General features: G+C 40.1%; 1 protein-coding gene across 1 annotated transcript; it reads left to right on the plus strand.

Annotated features, from left to right (window-relative positions):
* The first annotated feature begins 1,778 nt into the window (after positions 1-1,778).
* Positions 1,779-5,057, plus strand: ajm1 (apical junction component 1 homolog). The gene has a single exon (XM_070851118.1). It carries the CDS (start codon positions 1,779-1,781, stop codon positions 5,055-5,057), a length of 3,279 nt encoding a protein of 1,092 aa, XP_070707219.1.
* The last annotated feature ends 9,871 nt before the right edge of the window (positions 5,058-14,928 follow it).

Here is a 14,928-nt window from a genome sequence, read left to right on the forward strand (position 1 = left end):
CTGACATGAACATAAAATAATGAGTTGATTAATTTCTTGGCACAGCAGTGTTGGATTTACTATATATCTTTTTTAACAAATCACTATTTTATACTTTATACTTTGTGATGACAGAGAGCAGGAGAGAACTGAACAGAGATGGAACCAGAGTCAGCAGGCTGTCCACTGCTCACCAAATAATGATCATTTAGCCATAATTAGTAATGTTTTAAACTATTAATGAAAACACTTTTGAAGACTAATTTTTACCACTGATTTATTGAAAGTGAGAATGTCGTGAAGTGAGGGCAGTTTGGCTGGTCCTCGCTTTGGGGCTGCAAGATTAGAGTTAGAATTAGGTTTAGGCTCAGTTTAGGGTAAGGGTTAGGGTTAGGCACCATCACCTTGTGATGTTTCTCACCAAAATGTGTACTGCATGCCTCATGCCTTTGCATGTGATGCAAATAAAATGGGGACCCATTCTCAAAAACATTGCCATATAGTGCTAATGGTGGTTGAAAAACTCCACAGGTTACTTTAAAGTTTGCAGTTCTGGATTCCTAGTCTGATGCTGTAGGCCTGTAAAGCCCATTTGTACACTGACAATGTGCTACACATGTAAAGTTTACTTGATTAGTTGCAGTATTGAGAGACAAAGGAACATACAAAAGCTGGATAATATGACCACTGTAATGTTTGGTGTTAGAATTAGCAGCTCTGGATGCAGTCATAGAGATTTAAACTCATGTATTTATATTCGGCCTTTTTGATTCCATTACCTTCATTGAAGACAGCGTGAAGTCAAAACCAACAGAGGAACTTATTTTAGACTTCAAATGAATGTCTTGTTACAGAGGAAGACATAAGAAAAATCTGAGATGGTTCTCAAAATAGTTTCTTTCATTCTTGTCAAAGCCCTTCCAGGTGGAGTAACCCCAGGAGTATTCAGTGTTTTTGGAAGTGAAGAAGCTATGTAGCTGTAAATGCTTTTAGTCACTTTTAAGTAAAAAACATACTACATTTGCATGGATCCCTACAAATGTAAAATTGAATCATATTTTAGTGAGAATTTGACTGTCCACCGGTGGGCAGTGCAACAGAAAAATAACTGTTTCAAGATTTTATTGAAATTCATTTATGTTTCTGGGTAATCCTTAACATGAAGTTAAGAAATAAACATCATAATTAGATGTTGACATTGACGTCATTTAAGGACACTTTAGCTTTCACTGACTGCATTTATATAGTGCTTTTATCCAAAGCGCTTAACAAGGGTTACTGCTCATTCACCCATTCAAGCATTCACTCACACACCAAAGGCATTGAGCTACCATGCACCTCCTGAGCCACCAATTTCCTATCTGGCAATGGCTAAAGTTCCCTAGGAAGCTTTTTACCGCCTGAATTAGAACAGCAAAAATAATTTAATTACACAAACCTGTCAACATGTTTCCACATGAAAGATGATTGCAAGTACAAAAATCAATGGACTAAATTGCAATACAGCTCTTTTTTGTTCCACAATCAAGCACGGCAAATTGAATATGTTGCACAAACTGTAAATATGTTCTAAATTAAAAATTAAAAATATGTTCTAAAGTTTGGTCTATAGACTACTAGTACTACTACCTACGTACAAGTAACCTGTAGGCAATGATATGTCTTCTCCATGCATAGTAGTTGGAATAAATTTGCATTGCCTGAATGAATGTCACTAACTGAAATTATTTGTTTTCTTTCTCCAGGCAACATCAACATTAAAGCAACTTGATGGAGAAAACTAGAGGAGTCCCTTTAAGATGACACGCACAGACCCGCCTGACATACTGGTAACAACTGTGCATCAAGATATAAAAGTGGTCCCCATTTCTTCACACTACAAGTCTTTGCAATCCTCCAAACAATGTGATTCTATAAATTACAGCACACTGGAGGACAGAAAGAGCAAAGTCAATAAGAGGCACTGCCGTACCTTTGACTATAGGTCATCGGACTACCCAAAATCACACAAATACTCAATGGAGTCCCCATACATGAAGACTGATAGGCACGCAGCCAACCCAGATGTTGCCTGGAATGCCTTGGGCCGCCAGCAGAGATATCGCTTTTCTGCTCCGGACATTTTCAGCCATAGGTTAACTCCTCAACCAATGGCTGCAGAGGTGGCCAGTGAGGTGGTTGTCCCTGAAAAAAAAGGAAGGACCAGGTCAAAAAGTGCCCCTCGAGTCCAGACCAGTCTCACTCCTGTGTCTTTTGAAGGGTCCTCATCTTCAGGAAGGAAGGGCAGAGAGTCCCAAAGGGCTTCAAGAGACTCTCGCTGGAGACCTGAAGTATCACCGCGTAGGGAGTCCTCCTATGCAGCAACTAGGGCTCATATGCATGAAGTCCATCCCATTAAGTTGCAGCCTCAAATGAGTGACAGCAGTAAGTATTCACCTCACTATGCTGCTGATAATTCTGAGGACGGAGGGCTGGATAAACCAGCAACTAGTCCTCATGTCAGGTGCCGGGTGGACATCAAACCTGATGACGCAGCATTACATCATTCAGGAAGGAAACAGGCTACAGCCCATGTGGACATACCCTGGCAGAGGCATCACAGTGGGGGGAGTAGGAGTCTGACTGTGCCACGCCATTTCTCTTACTCTAGAACACCAACTCCTACTGATTCATTAGGTACTGAGAGTAGGCAAGCTTATCAATATTCTCGCAGCATGCCTAATAGTTACCTACAACCCATGGAGATTCCCTTGCAAAGAATGCCTTCATCGGGTGATTACTATGGTAGGGAACGTAGAGCTCATTCCAGTCCTAATGTACCAACCAAGTTCTTTTATGCAGACGAACCAGGGAGATATGTAACTACTGCCCCTCCTCAACCAAGTTCTTACTTTCATGATGAACGTTACACACCAGGACAAACATATACTCCAAAAGTGCAATATGTGCAAGATCCAAGGACTCGAATGGTGCATGCTGTAGCTACAAGACCCTATTATTCTGAGATGGAGACCTATCCATACTCTGTGCAGCCAGGGTATCCAAAACCCTATGCAGCAAATGAACCAGGGCCATACATCATACAGACACCTCCAACAAGAATATTTTATGGGGATGATCCAAGGTCTTATCAAATCCAGACTGCTCCGCCAAGGTTTTATTATTCCAGCGACATGTATGCAATGCCACCAGAGCATCATATCCCAGCAAGGGCATATTACACAGAGGGCAGAAGACACGCTAGAGTCATTCAGGCACAAACAGAGGACTGGTATGGCTCAGATGCATCTGGTTATTCCACCAATCCTGCCTCATATGTATCTCAAGTCACTCCAACCAGAGTTCGTCAAGAGCCTGTTTTAACACCCTGGTATGCCAACCCATGTGTAGAACCTCAAAGAATTGGGACAGAATCCAAATCTTACTCAAGGTCCTGGGACAATATTCTTAACTCTCGAGTGGAGAGGGAACAACCACTTCCTGTACAGCGGGGTCAGAGCTATGACGATCTTCTTGAGTCCAGGAAGCCTGCAGCGGCCACAGATGACAAACCGCAGCCAGTAGTAGTCAATCTGTCCAGTTCACCAAGACGCTATGCAGCCTTATCAATGTCTGATAACTCACTAATTGACAAAAGCCCAACAGAAACATCAAAGAGCACTGCTAGTAAACTCTGGTTTGTCACCCCTGAGATAACAATCACTGATAATGACATTCGACCAGGGAAACTTAATAAGGTTGATGGACGGTCTGCCAGTTGGGATATTCTTGACTCCAGAAGCACTGAGGATCCAGAACTGTCTCAGCGTGATTTTCAAAGCTCAACCAAAGAGAAGATACATGACAATGCCTCACTACAGCAAAGCCTTGAACAACTTGATGAGCTTCTAGCAGATCTTGTGACTGATTACAAGCCCCCCAGTAGAAGGGCAAGTGAGGACATTCTGGATCAACTAAAGAAGTTAATTGATGAAGAAGAAGCAGTATCTCTTTCTAGGAAGAGCTCAAAGGCAGGTACAGAGGAACCAGCTCCTCTTGACAAGCAACCAACCTCAATAAGAATTAATCCTGACACTTTTCGAGACATGGATGGGGCCAGTGATGCAATGAAGAGTGCAGATGAGTGCTCCCCAGATCAAAGCCCAGATGAGGATGATACAATGATGTGCTCCAACAACAAATGCCGGAGGACAGAGACCCTGTTTAATGCTTGCCTATATTTTAAATCCTGCCACAGCTGCTATACCTACTACTGTTCCCGTAACTGTCGTAGGGAGGACTGGGACATTCATAAAGCAAGCTGCCTGTATGGAAGAATTGGTAGCATATGCCGTCACATCATCAAACACTGCCGGGAGACTGTTGAGGTCCACAAAGCCTTCTCCCGTATTGCCAAAGTTGGTTACCTTTCTCGAGGTCGAGGAGTTCTCTTCCTTGGTTTTCCAAACCCTGCGTCATCCAGTAACTTCCTGCAGTATGGTCTGGATAGTCTGCTTATGTCCCCTACATACCTGTCCCTCAGAGAACTTGAAAGCTTCAAGGACAACCTAGGGGAGTACTGTAAGGAGCTGCAGGAAGCTGGTAAAGAGTATGACCCAAACGAATGTTTCATCTTGAATGTATCTATTGCTGTCGGCGAGCAATTACCTGACGGGCCATCACCAAGGAACGAAGCTCCAACTGTCAGAAAATATGCAAAGGTAGCACTGGCTTCCTTCAGCCCTGAGAGAAAGGTTCACAAGAAGGAGAGTGACATGGAAACTCTCATCCTCACCCCACCCCCAGGAACAGCAGATATCGACAAAGAGGGAGAGGAAGGCAGGAAGGCTAGGGAAATCTGTTTTATCAATATACAACGGGAGTTAAGGATTCGAGGGGTTTTCCTACGCCATGAATACCCACAGGTGTATCAGCAGCTCTGTGAGTTTGTGGAAAATAACAGAAGGTTCACACCCACAACTATTTATCCTATTGATAAGAGGACCGGTAAACAGTTCATGTGCATGATTATGGCTGCCTCCGAGCCCAGGACGTTGGACTGGGTAGGCACCCCGCATCTCCTTGATGACATTATTTAAGTGCACCTTTTGTTGTAAATATATATGTATAGAAATACATATATATTGTTACACATATTTATATATCAATCCAATTACAAACATTTGTAGATAAGTATTTTGTTATCCAAATTATATATATTCATGTCTGCTTGGTCAGTATTATTCTTTTCCAGAATATTTCCTGTCAGCTGCAGAATGAGTACAGTGCATTATTTATTTTAATCTTTTTAAAAACTACATCCTTTTTATCCACCAACGAGTCATTTATCTGTATCCTGGTTATTTACTGCTTTGACACATTCCCTTTGTTAGGGATTACATAAACAGACATTCTTGTTTTTTTTCCAAAATATTAGGAACAACTGTACGTTCTGTAAAACTTAGCCTCTTAAGTGAGAGGGTCAAAGTTCTGGAAGTGAGTACAATATGACTATTTTTCATATGTGACTTGGTATCAGGCAGAAATGATTAAACATTATTTTCTTAGCTACGTAAATACTTTCTATGCAAAGTTGCTTCATGAGTTAAGTACCACATTCCTGTTGAAGGAGTTGTTTATGTTTTATATTATATTATATTATATTATATTATATTATATTATATTATATTATATTATATTATATTATATTATATTATATTATATTATATTATATTATATGTTTATCTGTAAAGAAGGTTTTTGTTGAAATTTAGATAAAACGTTGAAAGTTTTGTTGGCAACGTAAATCCTCATCATAAGAAAATAATGGAAACTAAGAAAGAGACTGTTGTGCTACATGAAGCTTCTATAAAAAAAATGGCACAAAATCTTAACTGTTGCTTAGCTTGGAGTACTATCCTGAAAGTTAAAGTTTTCCTTTTGCAGTCTAATAGTGTCCTTTGGAGAAGTTCTTAAATTCTGTTCTGCAGAATTACTAGAGCACTACTGGACTTGAAAGCAATCTCCACAATGGATACTGAAATGGTGCCAGGTACCAGCCACTCAGTAGGCGTTGGCCTGTATGGTTCAGTTTAAACACTGTGAATAGTAAGAGTTATCTACAACAAAAACAAAACTTGGTATAATACCAAGAAATCATGCAATTTCCTATAACACTGAAGTTGATGAGTTGTATTTTTAGATATATTTACAAATAAAAATATATGAATTAGCAACAGGAATTATTGTCCTTAGAACAAGGTGAGCCAGATTTGGCACAGTAGCTATATGGTACATAAATGCTTGAAGAAGTCATTAGTTGTGTATTTGTGCTGCACTAGGTTTATTACATGTGTGATTTATATTGTCCTATTTTGATTTTAGCAAATCAGAACCATTGCACTGTTCATTGGTTTCAGAAGTTTTAGAAACATTTATCAGTGTAACCTAGCCATGTTGCCTCATCCCTCTAGATACAGTACATTTCTTCATTTTGTTTTTGTAGTCTCCTGAATCCCAGATTTCCTGCCAGCACACTGATGGTGATCTGAAACGTACAGTTTTTACAACATCAATAAATTAGCTGGAACATATTGTATCCAAATATAATATCCAAACTATTGAAAAACTGACTGTCCCCCTTTGTCTAATGACACATGAGGTGGAGATGTGAAGGAGCATTTGTCAATCAGTCCTCAGTAAAAGTTGAATAAGCTGTTTTCTCCCACTCATTGGTTGTTGTTCTCCATATGAACCTTTTCCCTTGTGCTCTCAGCTTTCCTTATAGTTAATAAGACAAAGTATGGTGAAAATTGAAGCACATATATATTTGAAAAACAGACTTACTGAATTACACTTGTTTGGGCGACAGGACATGCTGTACAGATTCAGTGAAAAATTGCTGGCTGCATGTGATTCTGTTTTCTATGCTCTGATCTCATTTTAACATGACATTGATGATAATAACTTGCTTGATGAATGGACTTGTGAAAGTGAAAACTACTATGCTGTGTAAGAAAAAAAATAAATGAATTTTCCATTTTTGTCATTCAAGTTGAAATAACGTGTCAAAGGCAACGAAGAAGAGACCTCACTAAAATGTCAAGTAATCTTGTATTTTTTATACTTTCAACATACAGTATGTGTCTGAGTGTGTCTATTTATAAACCATATCTAATAAATGGAATGGAAACTCTGTCTGCCTGTTCTTCAGGTGAAGTGCGACAACACTGTGTCTGTCCAGCTGTATCAGTCAGTTCTTTCCTATTTCCCACAAGAAGTGAAGAAGTGGTCTATAAACAGGATGGTCTGAGGTCTACTGTTGGTACCTGGGGAACTTAGTTACTTTGATGATCTATTTTTACATGAGTAATGGAAAGATAGTCGGAAAACTAAGAAAAGTTGGTGTGGTGTTTGTTCCTTGGCTATATAGGGCCTGCAGTTAGACAGCATAACTTCATAGGAACTTAAAGCTTATAAATATTTACAATGACTTTGAAGGTTTATTATAGAAAAACTACAAACTACCCAGAGTCATCACCAATCAAATTAAAAGTTTACAGCTCCGTTTGTCAAGACAAATAATTGAAAGCCTCACTACTGGCCCTATTGAGCTTGTTATCATGTTGGTGAAGTTCTGTGCATGGGTTCTCCTGAGCAGGTTCCTTTCACTGACCAAGGCTGAGGAATATATTTGAGCGCTCCAGATGAAGTTAGTGAGTGACCCATTTCAACAGTTTCCTGGTATTCTCTGTGGGTCCTGAAAACGTCCCTCGTCACTCATTACCCATCTACAGAACTGAATTTACAATGCAGCTGTTCATATCCAAACACAGATTGACTGTAAGGAGAGCGAGGATCTTTTTCTTAATACAATACATACGTAACATAGCCTACAGTTGGTTCATTGACATTTTTCAGAAACCCATTTAAGCAGTCAACAAAAAACAGAAGACGACCAGTAAATCATTAATAGCAAATCATCAACAACAAAAATTCCTCAGAAAATTGCTAAACAAAAATAAAGATGATGATAGATAATTATCAAAGATAATCACTTCTTCCTACATTATCGGGCCCTCTGAGCCTTATGGACTCAAAATGAGAAGAAAAGGGGGAAGGAAGTCATTTCTGAAGAATTTAGATAGAAACTGGGATGTTTGGGAGGAATGGAAAAATATAACTCCCAAGTAAAGCAAAAGAAAAAGAGTTGTTAGTTGGAGCGTTTTTATGGTAGAGGACCTACATCATGTAACCACATGCTCCTGGCTCAGTTCAGTCTAGGCTCCAGCTGTGCCCTCCCTCATATACCTCACTTTTCTTGTTGTCTATTGTCTAATGCAAGGTGGTTGCCGTAGTCGTTCCTCTTGCTCCTACTGACAAGTGATCTCTCTGTAGAGTGATTGACTGATTGACTGATTGATTGATTGACCACACTTTGAGAGACAGTCCTCGTTCTGCGTAAGAATACAGTCTTAAATTCAGCCAAAGATAATCTGAAAACAGCAAGAGGGGATCCTCCAGATTTACTGTCTTAGTAGTATGTTTCCCAAACAACAATGGTGGAGGGATACGTCCTGTGGTGTGCGTAGGTTTGTTTCAGGTGTTTTGTTTTTTATTCTATTTTTCTATGCAGGTGTTACTTCAGCACCAGAGTGAACAGAGGATGATAACAGGGAACAACTCTTTCATTGTACATGGCATTTTTATGTGAGTATTGTTTTAAGACTTGAAAAAATTAGAACCTATCCGTGAAGGTACAAGGGGAGGCTGGGCTATTCCACCTACAGTGTGAGTCTTCTCTTCTCCCTGTCTGGTTTAGTTTTGCACATCCTTCCCATCTGTGCCCGCTCCTGTCCCCCCCCCCCCCCCCCCCCCCCTCTTTCTCCCTCTCTCTTTCTTTCTTCAGGGACCTCAGTGGGACAGGATGGAGCCTCAGACTCTGAAGATGAGATGACCCCCTCCATCACTGTTCTGGTGCTGACCTCCATCAGTCCTACGTTCCTTCATGCTCCAACTTCGATTTCACAATCAATCATTGAACTTCCTCACACAGGGGCTTTGTTACAGCTGTGTGTGTGCATATGTGTGTGTGTGTGTGTGTGTGTGTGTGTGTGTGTGTGATCTCACTGAATGTAGGCCATGACAGTGAAAGAATGTAAAGCAGTAAGGGTAAAATAGCTCAGGCCTCATTCCTCTGGCTGGGCACCAAGTCACTCGGCTCAGCATCTTTTGTGAGGGCTGGCAGTCTGACAGCACTGTGGAGGCTCAGATAAGTGCAGCACATTAGTGCACTGAAGTTCATTCAAAAGACCAGCTCAACTGTAGGCACAGTCAATACCAGGGCTCTGAAAACCCACCAGTGAATGTGCGTGTGAATGTGTTCACACAGAATGTAGGCCATGTGAGTGAAAGAATCTAAGGCGAAAAGGGGTAAGTAGCTGTTCCCTTAGCCACACTGTGGGACTGCATCCAGAGTGGACTGGATATCATTTTTTTTTAAATATATTTCTATGTTGGAGCTGATTGGAGCCTGGTTGGAGCCGATCCCAGCAGGCGCTTGGTGAGAGGCAGGTATTATCTTAGACATCCTGTATACATGCAGATCTATATGCGTGGGAAATGAGATTAACAAGTGAAATAAAATGACTATCACAGCAATGTCCACTACTATTTTATCCTTTTACAAGCTGTGATCAATTCACTGATGAGTTTGACATATATTCACATTACTTAAATTACACATATTGTCATCACTAAAATCAAAATCAGCACGTTGAATCCAAGCTTCATATTTTTCCTATATTGCTGACTAAACATACCGTATGATATAAGATATACGACAAGTGTGTCCTCTTTTAAAGGCAAGCTAAAGATTGTCACATGCTCTCTAAGGCCTATGGCTAGTCTGTCTGTCTGCCTGCCTGTCTGTCTGTCTGTCTGTCTGACATTGTGTCACCAGTATACATTACATTTTGCATTACAAAATGAGTCCTGGACTGTGGTGTATTAGCCCTTAAAAGCGTCGGTGCTGGGTGAGTGAGGCACGACCAGCAAAAGTAGGTCACAAATGGCCTACGTTCATCACCGACTGGCACTGAACATTCCTCCGGTCCCTCTCTGTGACTCCTGCAGACCTGTTTTTGGCCCAGAGGTCTTGCAAACAAGTAGGCTGGGGCGTGATCCTCTGTGAAGATTATACTCACCACTGCTACGCTATGATAAAAGGTCTCAAGTGTAAAAATGGAACCATCCTTTGGCAATACTGCCAAAAACCTGTCAGTTAAATCTTTGCCTTTTCCTCTGGAATGTCCGCGCTGCAAAGACTTAACACTTAGAAAGGATTCGTATAGAGTCCCTGGATTAATCCTCTCTAATACTGAGTCCAGAACAAAGTTCCCCAGCTCTTCATTAGTAAATCAGCTAATGAACTAATGGTCATGAGGGGCCAAGAAACCTTGGTGGTCCCTGAACATCACCATCATAAGCCCTTCATTTGCATATTCCAACTGTGCTCCATTGTGCAGCATCAGTACCACAAGCTATAGAACCCTGAGATGAACAGCGAGGCTGTTTCACTTTGGATTTCACAATTCACTGAAACCAGCTGAGACTCTGTTAAAGTCAAGCGGTCAGCGCCAACTTGACCACTATAACACTCCTTCAACAGGTGCTGTAATGTGCAAACTTCCCGTTGACAAATCTGTTCCAGGACCAGCAGGCTCAGGAGCAGCTGACACAGGCATCCTGGGGTGTCAGTGCACCACCAGATGGCAGTGTAGCTGTTTGTTGTTAAAATATATAAGAATAATATAGACATTAAATGTTTTCCAATGACCAGTGCAGGACTTCATTGTCGTTGTATCAAAACTATTTCCGGTTTTGGAAACAAGACAAAAAATATGCCATTTAATGTGTTTTAATTAATGCAATAAGATCAACATAAATATTGAAAACTGTTTGTTTTTTAAAAAAAACATATGAACTGAGTTTTAGATCACAATCTGTCATTTCTCTCCCATTTTCATATATCTGTCGAAGACAATCAAAAGATTTTTTGCAGCCAAACATGGGTTCAAACCCCCAGGAAATATATCATGTCCATGAAAAAAAGTGGACATTAAACTGGAGATTTGCTACAAGTCCTCACTCCACCGCACAATTTACTATGATGACGAACCTGTACACCTTTATTAAACATGTTTTCTAAGATGACATTTTGGACAGTGGGAAACTGGGACAGAAGTATGAGGCTGGATCTGAGCTCAGAATATGGCAGTTTTTTTGTATCATGTGTAACTTAAGGCCTCAGTATGCTTCTAACAAAGTGTCATGACTACAAAGATTCACTCTGAATCCAAAACAGACTTCACCACACTTTCAGACTGGACCCCAGAGTCAGATAAGCGGCTAGACTTCACCAGATTTTCCTCAGAAGATTACCCATAATCCATATAATTATAATAATAATAATAATAATCATTCATGGTTGTACTCATTTTTGTTGTAGGCTATAAACTCAAGAACTTGGAGTAGCTTGTCATAATCTAGTTGGTCTCTGTCCATCTACACTAACTGTGTTCCCGTGTAAGTGAACTTTTAAATGTCACATAAAAGAATAAAAAAGTAAATGTGAATACGGTGCGTTTCCATTGTACGGCTTGGAGCTAATAAATAATGCTACGCAAAGTGTAGTTTCATCAGAAGTTTACGTGACGCATGGCTGTAATACACTGAGTAGAAGTACTAGTTCTGGTTGTGAACCCCAAACGAAACCAGTGGGCTTGGTCACCTACGAGAGACAAATGGAGAGAAGTCTTCAGGAATTAGTTTCTTAGTTCTTATTGGCCATGTTTCGTGCTGTCTGAAGACAAAGACAAAGAAACGTAACGATTCTAATGGACGAGCCGACACACAGCAGCAGAAACAGCTGAGCACTGGTGAGAGTTCTATGTTTGCTATGTCAGAAATTAGTTGAAAAAGGTTTTTTCCATCTCCCATTTTGCATGAACTCTTTCAGAAACCACCTTAAGTGAGTGTAAAAGCTTTTTTTTTTTTTTTTTTAAGAAAAACTTGATTTTGAAGCTTCCATCAACTTTTTCTTATGCTATGATTCAAAACAGACTTAAAATATGTTGATGGAACATGACCAATGTCCTCACATTACACACATTAGTCATAAGCTGGTATATCTAACAGCTATGTAAGGGAAATTGTACTGTGTGTGCTGTCCATATGTGTTATAGTTGCTATTTAAAGAGTTTAAAGAGTTTTAAAGAGTTGCCACTATCAGTGCTTTAAGGAAAAGCACTTTCAGAAAAATACGGAGTTACAGGGGGAGGATTTTCAGTTCGTCTCCATGGAATCACTTGAAGTCCCGTTTTATTGTGTTTTTGATCCCCTCTCGGTCCAGTGCTCTCACAGGTTTGAGGTGACGATGGTGAATGCATCTCTGTGAGGGCTCAGGCAAAGAGTGGGCAGGGTGCACATTTGTATTCACAAACACAGTTCTTAGAGAGAGATCAGTCCGGCAGTGGGGTGCCACCAGCAGGATGCTGTAGGAACTGTGGGGCCTTTAACCACAGAGCCAGCAACACAGCCCTGAACACTACCGTGCTGATCATGGGGCGCTATGTACTAATCAGTGTCCATAGTTTGGCTCAGGTGCCACTGGCTGCTCAACAGACAAAAACAAATACAAGTGTACCTGCCTATGATGCTGCATACAAACCAAAATAACTGATATACATTTTACATAAAAATATACAGAAGTACATTATTTTCAGCACAAAAAAAAGATACGTTTCCACATAATTATGAATTTCATACATCATAATTATGACATCTTGTAATTATGAGGGGAGAAAAATGTTTTTAAAGGTCCTACAATTTCACAATGACTTCAGATGGTTTCTGGACAGAGCTATGTAAGCGAGTGCTAATTAAAGGCACAATAGATACAGTGTTCTGACACAGTACAAAGTACTTTCATCTTTTTGGGAAACTACATAGTTGTTGGCATTTGATTCCTTGAAAAAGTTGAAAACACTGTCAGCTTAGGTTTTCTTATGCTTTCAACTGCATCTCACGGTCTTCGTCAGAAGCTACTTACATATGTACACACAATCGCATGACCAAAGCTCTGTGAGTGTTGATTGAAAGCCCTGGAAAAAGCTTTTTTTTTTTAAAGTAATTGTATCAAATCTTTTATCTTAATAAAGACCCTATCTTAAAGCTGCACATAATTGGTATTAATCCCAGTTATTCACATTATTCTAATTCATATATGTTGAGCAAATGTAGCAGTATATAATATTTCTTCCTAAATTAAATCCATATTACATGCTGTAGTCCCTAATGTAAAAACCGTCGTAAGAAATAACAATTCTAATTTCTAGGACATGGGAACATTTGAGACCCCTGACATCAAGTGTTACTGAAATATTTCTGAATGGTTTTCTACAGATGAGATACCGTTTTAATGCTAAATCATAATTATGAGATGTAAAAGTCATAATTGCACTTCCATGAAAACATGCCAGTGTGTTTATAAAGCTACTGTGTGTACGGAATCATGGCAGTACTGTGTGAAACATTCACTCAAGAGCAGTTTTTACGGGTTCAATTTAATCCTTGCTCATTCACCTCGACACTTTTTTTCTTTGTTCTTCACCTGATGGTTGCTCTGTGTTGATACATGGGAATACGTGGTTCAAATTCAAGTAACATTAGGCTGGTTACATTAGTCGAAGCAGCAGAGAAACGTACACATTGGCACAGTGTGTAAAGCAGTGAAACAGGTGAACAATCAATAACCTGTTTGTTGGAGAGAAACCTTGTTGGTGTGATTTATTTGGTTCACCAAAAACAACCACCACAGCTGAACACTGACACCTTTCTCTGCGCCTGGAGCTGCACGTCCTCCAATGGCCACTAGATGGCTGTAAGAAAACTGCCTATGATGAGGTGGATGGCAAAGTCTCAGGCCAGCTCTTTAAAGTGGAATCAAGATAATAAGATCAGATTTTTACATTAAGAGACAAACTCACTATGATCATTTCTCCTCTCCATACTTATTTACAACTACACTGTAAGTGATGACATGACATGATCCACAAGGGAACAAACTCCACACAAAGCATGGCTTTAAGCAGTCTGACTGAGTACCTCCTGAAGCTGGGGTTAGACCGCTGAAACCTTTGTGGAATGTTTTAGTTAGTTGGTTTGGTGGGGAATGAAGACATTTCTTAGCTTAAAAATATTCTCTGTTTTCATTTCATTCAGTATCAGCCCTAAGCCACAGAGACTCCACTGAGCAGACAGGGTGGAGGGCTGTGTTCGCTCCTCACTGGTGCTACAGCTGCAGAAGTAACAACAATGTGGAAATAATATCTATTCTACTTCATCATTCTGCAACTACCAAACTCTGCCTTCATGATGTAGGTTGGAATGGTTGTTGCTCGGCTACAAGTTGAGGGGTAACATGGGAGGTAGGCTGAGGAGCGCTTGTCCATCTCAACCTATGGAAGATTACTCAAGTTCTTACTTTAACATGATGGGCCGCACTTAAGATTCAATAAGGGATTTGTTGGTTGTGGATCTTAATAAATCCAGATTTTTCTCATCTTGGAAACAGATCAAAACTAGATTTGGCTATTGGAATCCATCCATTGTATTTTTCAAAACAATTTAATCTGAAATTACATCTTTGTGTTTCCAGTGTTTCTCTGCTGGATGGGATACATCCCGGTAATCACATACAGGCTGTCAGGACAAAAAACTGCCAACAAACCTACTATAAGATATATAAGATACGTAGTTCATTTGGTCAAAGCTCAAATTCTATTTTTCCTATCATGCTGCTACAAGGGTTTGCGTAACATAAATTCCACCAAAGGATCCACACAGCTTGCCCCTAAAAATCAAGACTGCGGGGAATGGCCACATACACCAACTGCATGTCGGTCCACA

Source organism: Pempheris klunzingeri, chromosome 19 (assembly GCF_042242105.1).
Source record: "Pempheris klunzingeri isolate RE-2024b chromosome 19, fPemKlu1.hap1, whole genome shotgun sequence".
NCBI lineage: Eukaryota > Metazoa > Chordata > Actinopteri > Acropomatiformes > Pempheridae > Pempheris > Pempheris klunzingeri.